Source organism: Theropithecus gelada, chromosome 16 (genome assembly GCF_003255815.1).
Source record: "Theropithecus gelada isolate Dixy chromosome 16, Tgel_1.0, whole genome shotgun sequence".
NCBI lineage: Eukaryota > Metazoa > Chordata > Mammalia > Primates > Cercopithecidae > Theropithecus > Theropithecus gelada.
The window spans coordinates 66,039,023-66,048,493 of NC_037684.1; the positions used below are offsets into that span (position 1 = coordinate 66,039,023).

At 47.6% G+C, this 9,471-nt stretch overlaps 1 protein-coding gene across 2 annotated transcripts in view; it reads left to right on the forward strand.

Annotated features, from left to right (window-relative positions):
- Positions 1 to 8,940, forward strand: part of USP43 (ubiquitin specific peptidase 43) — an 86,233-nt gene extending 77,293 nt beyond the window's left edge. For both annotated transcript variants that reach the window (XM_025362343.1, XM_025362344.1), the window contains exon 15: positions 7,198 to 8,940. In XM_025362343.1, the coding sequence (XP_025218128.1) occupies positions 7,198 to 8,234 (1,037 nt within the window). In that variant the 3' untranslated portion in view covers positions 8,235 to 8,940. The remainder of the gene's footprint in view (positions 1 to 7,197) is intronic.
- Positions 8,941 to 9,471: the final 531 nt, after the last annotated feature.

The following is a 9,471-nucleotide window of genomic DNA, read 5'->3' on the forward strand; positions in this document are numbered from 1 at the left end:
GAGTCAGATGTGCCGCAAGGTCACATATTAGTCCCTTTTTGTGGTCAAGTACATGATTACTATTTTGTAAGTGCTCTGTGCACATGCAAACTAATGTATATTGTCTATTTGAGGGATGTGAGCTTTATGTCATAACTATTAAATGTACCTTCTCTGGGAATCCTGGCAGGAATGAAATATATTGAAACCTTCCTGTATAGCTGTATCTTTTTTTTTTTTTGAGACTGAGTTTTGCTCTTGTTGCCCAGGCTGGAGTGCAATGGCCCGATCTAGGCTCACCACAATCTCTACCTCCCAGGTTCAAGCGATTCTCCTGCCTCAGCCTCCCCAGTAGCTGGGAGTACAGGCGCCTGCCACCACACCCAGCTAATTTTTTTTTTTTTTTTTTTTGTATTTTTAGTACAGACAGGGTTTCACCATGTTGGCCAAGCTGGTCTCAAACTCCTGACCTCAGGTGATCCACCTGCCTTGGCCTCCTACAGTGTTGGGATTACGGGCGTGAGCCACTGCACCCAGCCTAGCTTGTATCTTTAATCAAGAAATCCTTGCGTTTTAATAATTTTCACTTTATCTTGTTAGTTGCTTTGTTACTAGGTGTCTATGGGTTTATGACTATTAGATCTCTTTTATAAATTGTGCTTTTTATCATTATAATGCAGTTCTTTATCCCTGCTTAATGTTTTCAACCTTAAATTCTACTTTGTCCAAGTTTAATAATCCCACCCTTTTCTTCTTTCTTTTTGCCTTCTCTCTTTCTTATTTGCCTGCTGTCATTTTTTGCCCCTCTCTTGGGCTTTAGGAACCTTTCTTTTTGAGTTAGTTTTAAGTGGTTTCTGGTCAACAGCCTGGTGCTGGGTTTTTTGTTTTCTTTTTACCAAAAATTCAGAGGCTGTCTTATAACTGGAGCCTTCAGTTCATGCCGACTTAATGTAACAGCTGCAAAACTTGATTTTGTTCATTTCATTTTTAAAGATTTTCTATGGCTGCTGCTTCTTTTCCTTTCCTTATTGTTGCTGATGTGAGCGTGTTGCTCTTTGTTTCCTGGTTCATTGGGAAGTTCTGCTGCTCAGGTCACAAAGGAGCAATTTGTTAATTGCTGCTTTCTCCGCCTCAGTATTTAGAAGCCAATTATTTCCTGCAAGGTGCTCTATTTCACCACTGTCTTCTCTCCTTCCCCCCATAAGATGAGAAATATATAATATATCTGTTGTCACTCTTTTCCCTGTCATTTCCCCCAAAATGAGAGCTTCGAAAGGCTTTCACATGCCCCCTCTGGTCCCTTTTGCAAACTCTTAGATTTTGCTGACAGGGCCTAGTACTTTCTACTCCAGATGGTTATCAGAACGCCCCTCGCAGCACTTAGCTTTACGTGACGCATTCTGGGCCGTCTGTCCTGCATATAGGGTGGTGGACGGTACCCGGATTGCAGGGTCCACTGTGCACCACTATTTTTCTCCTCTTTGTCACCCCCCGTCTTGAGGTGGTAGGTCTGGTTCATTCGAGTGTGTGTGATATGTTCTCAAAATCTTTGCCCAGCCGCAAGTATTTCCTTTCACTTGGGAGTGAATGGCAGCTTGGCTGGTTGCACGACTCTTGGGTCGCCGTTCTTTTCTCTCAGGCATCTGAAGCTGTTTTCCCACAGCCTCCCTGGCCCCAGGGTTGCAGGTGAGAAGCCCAGGCCTTTTTTTTGTTTGTTTGTTTATGGGAGAGTCATTTGTTTTTTCTGGTTGGAAGCTTTTAAGATCCTCCCCTTGACCTTGGAGTTTAGAAATTCTCCCAGAATATGCCTAGGCACAGGTTTTTGTTCTTCAACCTTACCTAGAACTTGGGGGTGCCTTTTGTTCTGCAGACTCAGGCCTGTCTTTAGAAAAATGTCTTTTGGTTTTTGTTTAATGATTGTCTCTCCTGCTTTTGATGTTTTTGTGATTTGCTCTTGAGTCTCCTGGATCTGTCTTCTGAGTCTCCTGCCTTTTCCCTTGTAGTTAGTTCGTTCCTTCCTCCCTTCCTCCCTTCCTCTCTCTCTCTCTCTCTTTTTCTCTCTTTCTCTCTTTCTTTCTTTTTTCGAGATGGAGTCTCGCTCTGTGGCCCAGGCTGGAGGGCAGTGGTACAATCTTGGCTCACTGCAACCTCCCCCTCCCGGGTTCAAGCGATTTTCCGGCCTCAGCCTCATGAATAGCTGGGATTACAGGTGCGCGCCACCACACCCGGCTAATTTTTGTGTTTTTAGTAGAGTCGGGGTTTTGTGTTTTTAGTAGAGACGGCGTTTCACCATGTTGGTCGGGCCGGTCTTGAACTCTGCTGCTCTGATCCAATTTGATAATTGCCACTTTGACCTCGTGATCCGCCCATCTCGGCCTCCCAAAGTGCTGGGATTACAGGCGAGAGCCACCGCACCCGGCCTCCCTTGTAGTTTCTATCTCTTGGTCAGTCACGATTTTCAGTCCCTGTTTTTTCAGTATCTTCCTTGAGATGCAAGTTTATTGACCGTTTTAAGCTGTCGCGTTTCCTCTGGTGGCTCTGTTTCATCAGTGGCCTGCTCCAGTGGTTCTGTTGATTCTTCTCGGACTGCCAGACCCCCTCATGCGTGCTGCTGTTTTCTTTTCTGCCCCACCCTCTCTTGCATGGCAGTGGCTCTTGGAGTAGTGAAAGGGGCAGTGGCTTTGGCTCCCAAGGGCTGGTGGTGTGACAGCCAGCCTTTTTCTTCCCTGCTTCATCCTGCTGGTTCAATATCGGAGGTGGTGAAGCTTCAACTCATCGGTGAAGCTTCAACTCATCGGTGTAGCTTTCTTATGGGGACCAGAGGAAAGCTGGGGGGTAGGCTTGTCCCGGGTTGCACCCTGACCTCCATGCAGAAATGGTCATCAGGCTGTGAAGTAATTGTACACGGCTCAAGAAACATTGTATGGGGCCCAGCACGGTGGCTCACACCTGTAATCCCAGCACTTTGGGAGGCCAAAGCGGGTGGATCACTTGAGGTCATGAGTTCAAGACCAGCCTGGCCAACATGGTGAAACCCCATCTCTGCTAAAAATACAAAAGCTAGCCGCACGTGGTGGCAGGCACCTGTAATCTCAGCTACTGGGGAGGCTGAGGCAGGAGAATCACTTGAACCGAGGAGGTAGAGGTTGCAGTGAGCCAAGATCACACCACTGGACTCTAGCCTGGGGGACAAGAGCGAGACTGTCTCAAAAAGGAAAAAAAAAAAAAAAAAGAAAAAAAAAGCAAAGAAGCATTGTATGGTATCATATATTCTTCTTGCTTTTGCCAAACCTCATAAAAACAGGTGTATCATATTATTTTCCCTCAACTGTATCCCAAGCATTGAAGACAGTCCTTGCCACATAGTAGGTGCTTATTAAATATTGTTTGAAGGAGTAAGAAGGTGGATGTATGAAGCATGATGGAAGCCCTTGAAGAGATAGAAGGTACTCAACTAGGAAAAGTCTTGTTCTGTGGTGGGAGGGCAGGGGGTATGCTAAGCATGGCACCAAGAGGTCCCCAGCCCTGTTCACAAAACACATGAGTTTGGATTGATGCGTATTTCATTAGCCAAAAATAAAAAAGTCATGTAGAAATCAAGGTGGCCACACAGGGATAGGAACAGACGTGGCTGTTCTCAAAGCTGCACCTGCTGTCTCCAGAGCTGCGGTGTGGAGGGGATGTCGGGGGACTGTGCCTGTCAACTGCACTGGTGCCATCTGCATGGGTGAGGGGCTCTTGTGGGGTCCAAGAAGCACATTATGAATGCTGCGGGGCTTATGTTACCTTCAGGAAGAAGGTAACTGCCTGTGTCTTTAATGCAGTGTAAGGCTCTAGGTTCTTCTTGGTTCTCATTCAAGCCAGACTGGCTGGAAACAGAATCTTCTTGGGGTGGGGTAGGGCGGGGGTTGAACCAGAATTAGTGCCCAGGGGTCTCTGAACACCACTGTGTTCAGCGTCTGTCTCCCAGCATCCCAGAAGGTTCATCCATCTCCCCAGCGGAGGGGTACCGGGACTTGCACCCACCCTGGGCGGGAAGTGACTTAGTAGAGAGGAAGTGTGACGTGCGCATGGGGGCCTCTTATTCCCTTCTGTTCTTACGCTGTTTATTTCTCAATTTTATTAAAGCCGTCACTGTCTCAGATCCTGTTATCATAGCCCAATAAGTGGAAGGAGAATAAAGATAGGGGTGCTTTTTCACTGCCGTCTTGAGAAAGAGGAGACGCGAGTTCCGTGGGCATCTGTGGTTCCCATGAAATGTAGCTCAGGCGTTGATGTCAGCCCTGGCCTCAGACCCTGTCCTACCAGGAAGAAAGGAAGAACTGCTATTTCGGGCAGCTGCCAACTCCTCTCGCCACCTGCTGGGGCTCCAGGCAACATGCTCTCATTTTGAAAGGCTAAAAGTCACAGCTTTGTCCTGCTAATACAAAGCGTCCCTTTCTGCCCTTCCCAGGGCTGTAGAAGAGAGAGAAAAAAAAAAGAAAAAGAAATAAACTTCACACACATCTCAGACCGCAGAACATTTCTTCCGCCCGAAGGGCTGCGAATTTAATAAGGTCAATCCAAACCAAAATTACAGAGTATTTTGGGTAAAATTGTGTCTATGACTGGCTAATCTAAAGAAATGCTTTGAGGGCCGGGCGCGATGGCTCAAGCCTGTAATCCCAGCACTTTGGGAGGCCGAGACGAGCGGATCACGAGGTCAGGAGATCGAGACCATCCTGGCTAACACGGTGAAACCCCGTCTCTACTAAAAAATACAAAAAAACTAGCCGGGCGAGGTGGCGGGCGCCTGTAGTCCCAGCTACTCGGGAGGCTGAGGCAGGAGAATGGCGTGAACTCGGGAGGCGGAGCTTGCAGTGAGCTGAGATCCAGCCACTACTCCAGCCTGGGCGACAGAGCAAGACTCCGTCTCAAAAAAAAAAAAAAGAAATGCTTTGAGAAAAAGAAAAAAAAAAAAATATATATATATATATATAACATTCTCTATGAAAAACCTGGAAAGTCAAATCCTTGAGATGCTTTCTAACTCCTTTCGGAGATAATGGGCATTCTGCTTCTTCCCACTCCCACCATTTCTCCAGGGGTGCTTGGTGGATGCGCACCTTGCCTCCCCTGCATTCCTGCAGCATTCACTCCCCTGCACCTCGTTCCTTTGCCCTTCCTGAGCTCTCACCCGCGCACCTGACAATCCCTGGCCCCTCTCTGTGTCACACATCGTGTTGGTTGTGCCGCTAACAGGGGGGCTTTTTATGGCAGCAGTTCTGCTCCCTTTTGGAGCTTCTCTGTTTCATAGTTCGTTCAGGCTGTTAGAACGGAATACCACGCCCGGGCAGCTTATCCACAACAGACATTTCTTCCCCACAGTCCTGCAGGCTGGAAGTCTGAGATCAGGGTGCCGGCATGATGGGGCTCTGGAGAGGTTCTTCCGGGCTGCAAACAGCTTCATGTGTCCGCACATGGCAGAAAGAGAGCTGACTAGCTCTTTAGCCAGAAGGGCGCTAATCCCATTCACGAGGGCTCCACCCTCACGACCTAAGTACCACCTTATAATACCATCATCTTGGGGACTAGAGCTTCAATGTATGAATCTCAGGGGACACAAACCTTCAGTCCACAGCACCCTCAAACACTATGATGAAGTGGCACAGTGAAGTGGCCACCCGTGGGGCAGGCTTCAGAGGTCACCTTGCAACGTTTCTCCAAATGTATGTGACTGTCCTTGTGCCATGTGGACTGTGTGTTTCAGTTGTGCCAGGTGAATTTTGTGTGTTTCAGCTGAAGATTTCTTTCTCAGTGATTGCAGGCATCGTGTAAAACAAGGATTTTTTTTTTTTTTCTTGAGACGGAGTCTTGCTCTGTCACCCAGGCTGGAGTGCAATGGCACGATCTCCACTCACTGCAACCTCCGCCTCCCGGGTTCACGCCATTCTCCTGCCTCAGCCTCCCGAGTAGCTGGGACTATAGGCGCCTGCCACCACGCCCGGCTAATTTTTTTGTATTTTTTAGTAGAGACAGGGTTTCACCGTGTTAGCCAGGATGGTCTCGATCTCCTGACCTCGTGATCCACCCACATCGGCCTCCCAAAGTGCTGGGATTACAGGCGTGAGCCACCGCGCCCAGCCAAAACAAGGCATTTTAATGGTACAGTGACTGATGACTGAGAATTTCTTTCCTTTTTTTTTTTTTTTTTTTGAGACAGTCTTGCTCTGTCACCCAGGCTGCAGTGCAGTGACATGATCTCAGCTCACTGCCACCTCCACCTCCTGGGTTCAAGCGATTCTCCTGCCTCAGCCTCCTGAATAGCTGGGATTACAGGCATGTGCCACCATGCCAGGCAAATTTTTGTATTTTAGTAGAGACAGGGTTTCACCATGTTGGTCAGGCTGGTCTCAAACTCCTGACTTTGTGACCCACCTGCCTCAGCCTCCCAAGGCTGAGAATTTCTTTTTTTTTTTTTTTTTTTTTTTGAGACGGAGTCTCGCTCTGTCGCCCAGGCTGGAGTGGCTGAGAATTTCTTAAGCAAAAATATATAACCTTGGTTGTACATGTTCCTTTTAGAAATGTTGAGATATAGGAAACAAGAAAAAAAAAATCCATCACAAACAGCACTGCCATGGCCCTATCCACACCTTGTTTTTGGCATCTATTTCTCTATTCTTATTTGTATGTTTTCACATGCATGCATAATACGTGCACGTCTATATATTTTTACAAGTTGTATAGGTTAGTGCAAAAGTAATTGCGGTTTTTGCCCTTTTTTTTAAATACAATTTTTTTTTTCTTTTTTAGCCCGGGGTAGGAGATCAATTTCTTGCATTTGAAAAATACAAGGACCTAATATGACCTAGAAAAGCAGAATTTTGCTGGGCATTCCATTTCATGGGAATATTTAAAGATGGATGAAACTCATGTTCATTCTTAGGGCTAGATGCCCGTGAGACTGAGCATTGCCAGGTGTCTGTGCTGCCCAGCATGTAGATACCTTTTTTGGCACTGGCTTACCCTGTGGCTTCAAACGTGTAAGTGGATATTGAGGAAGAGTGGGTGAAACCATGGCTGTTCCCCAAAGGCGGGAACCCTTTGTGGCTTCTTCACTGCTGTGTCTCCAGTGCCCAGCACAGCGCCCCCCACATCAGCGGTGCTCAGTGAACGTTAGATGACTGGCATTTAGCTGTAGGGTGGCTTGTACACTGACAGTCTTTCTGTCTCTTTCAGGAGGGCTGGAGCCCAGGCGTTTGGTGCGGGGCGTGAAAGGCAGAAGCATTAGCATGAAGGCACCTACCGCTTCCCGAGCCAAGCAGGGACCGTTCAAGACCATGCCTCTGCGGTGGTCCTTTGGATCCAAGGAGAAACCACCAGGTGCCTCTGTCGAGTTGGTGGAGTACTTGGAATCCAGACGAAGACCTCGGTCCACGAGCCAGTCCATTGTGTCGCTGTTGACGGGCACTGCGGGTGAGGATGAGAAGTCAGCATCGCCGAGGTCCAACCTCGCCCTTCCTGCTAACAGTGAAGATGGTGGGCGGGCCATCGAAAGAGGTCCAGCCGGGGTGCCCTGTCCCTCGGCTCAACCCAACCACTGTCTGGCCCCTGGAAACTCAGATGGTCCAAACACAGCAAGGAAACTCAAAGAAAATGCAGGGCAGGACATCAAGCTTCCCAGAAAGTTTGACCTGCCTCTCACTGTGATGCCTTCAGTGGAGCATGAGAAACCAGCTCGACCGGAGGGCCAGAAGGCCATGAACTGGAAGGAGAGCTTCCAGATGGGAAGCAAGAGTAGCCCCCCCTCCCCCTATGTGGGATTCTCTGGAAACAGCAAAGACAGTCGCCGAGGCACCTCTGAGCTAGACAGACCCTTGCAGGGGACACTCACCCTTCTGAGGTCCGTGTTTCGGAAGAAGGAGAACAGGAGGAATGAGAGGGCAGAGGTCTCTCCACAAGTGCCCCCCGTCTCCCTGGTGAGTGGCAGGCTGAGTCCTGCCATGGACGGGCAGGTTCCAGGCTCACCTCCTGCCCTCAGGATCCCAGAGGGCCTGGCCAGGGGCCTGGGCAGCCGGCTTGAGAGGGATGTGTGGTCAGCTCCTAGTTCTCTCCGCCTCCCTCGTAAAGCCAGCAGGGCCCCGAGAGGTAGTGCACTGGGCATGTCACAAAGGACTGTTCCAGGGGAGCAGGCTTCTTATGGCACATTTCAGAGGGTCAAATACCACACTCTTTCTTTAGGTCGAAAGAAAACCTTACCTGAGTCCAGCTTTTGATGGAGCGTTATCAGTATTGTGTGACGCTGGCGTTCTTGGGACTTTGCCAAGCAACTGTAGGCAGCTTGTGTTGAAAGTGGGTTTCCAGGAAGCCAGTTGTCTTGTAATCCCTTAAAATTTTTTTTTTTGTGTGTGTGTGTCCAGGGGGTCTCCATATCTAGACTTCTAACACCCAAGGCCCACATAACCCAAGGTCCAAAACCTTCCTGTATCATTGGGTGCTTTGCTACAGTCTGGCCACTAGAGGATGCTATTGGGTCAGTATTACCAGTTTCAGGGCAAGAACTGATATTTACTAAAGAGCTTTGGATATGGGCAAACAAAGTGAGCCTGGTTAATAAGAATCTTCAGTGTCATGTCAAATACTGTCATTGGCTTTTCCTTTTTCTTTCTTTCTTTTTTTTTAAACATGGTGGACTTAAATAAAAATATTTTATTTTTAATGCTTTTCTGGGATAAGCATTAAAGATACCAAAAAAAGAGAAAAAAACAAAAGAATGATAGTGATGGTAAGCCAAGATTCTAGCAGAGAGAGATGGGAGATAAATGGCTGAGAGTTCAGGTGAATATTTAATATATTACAAATTGTATTAAAGTTTTTCAAGGTATTTTAAAAATAACTATTTTGATACTAGAAAAAAATGTTCATTTTTTTAATTTAAATATGAGATCTATGTACAATTTTAATAAAATCCTGTCCATGAAACACACATGGCTGTCTGAATTATTCAGGTTTGATAAATGACCTTGTTTCATTCCTGCTGAGTAAACTTGGTTCGTTGCTTGCTATTGCTATCAGAAAGTAGTTACTTGAATTCTTTCTAAAATCTAAAAGTGCTTTTCGTTCCAATGCCTTGCTGTTTTCTAAAGAAGCGGAAGCCTCCTCAGGCCTCTCTCTGGAGGGCTTGTACTTGAAAAGACGTGAGTTCCACATCTGCCTGACAGATAATTCGTGGACTGTCCCATTTCCTAAAGGTCTGCACACTCTTCAGTAGCGACTCTTTTCTTTTTTTTTTTGAGATGGAGTCTCGCTCTGTCGCCCAGGCTGGAGTGCAGTGGCCGGATCTCAGCTCACTGCAAGCTCCGCCTCCCGGGTTTACGCCATTCTCCTGCCTCAGCCTCCCGGGTAGCTGGGACTACAGGCGCCCGCCACCTCGCCCGGCTAGTTTTTTGTGTTTTTTTAGTAGAGACGGGGTTTCACCGTGTTAGCCAGGATGCTCTCGACAGTAGCGACTCT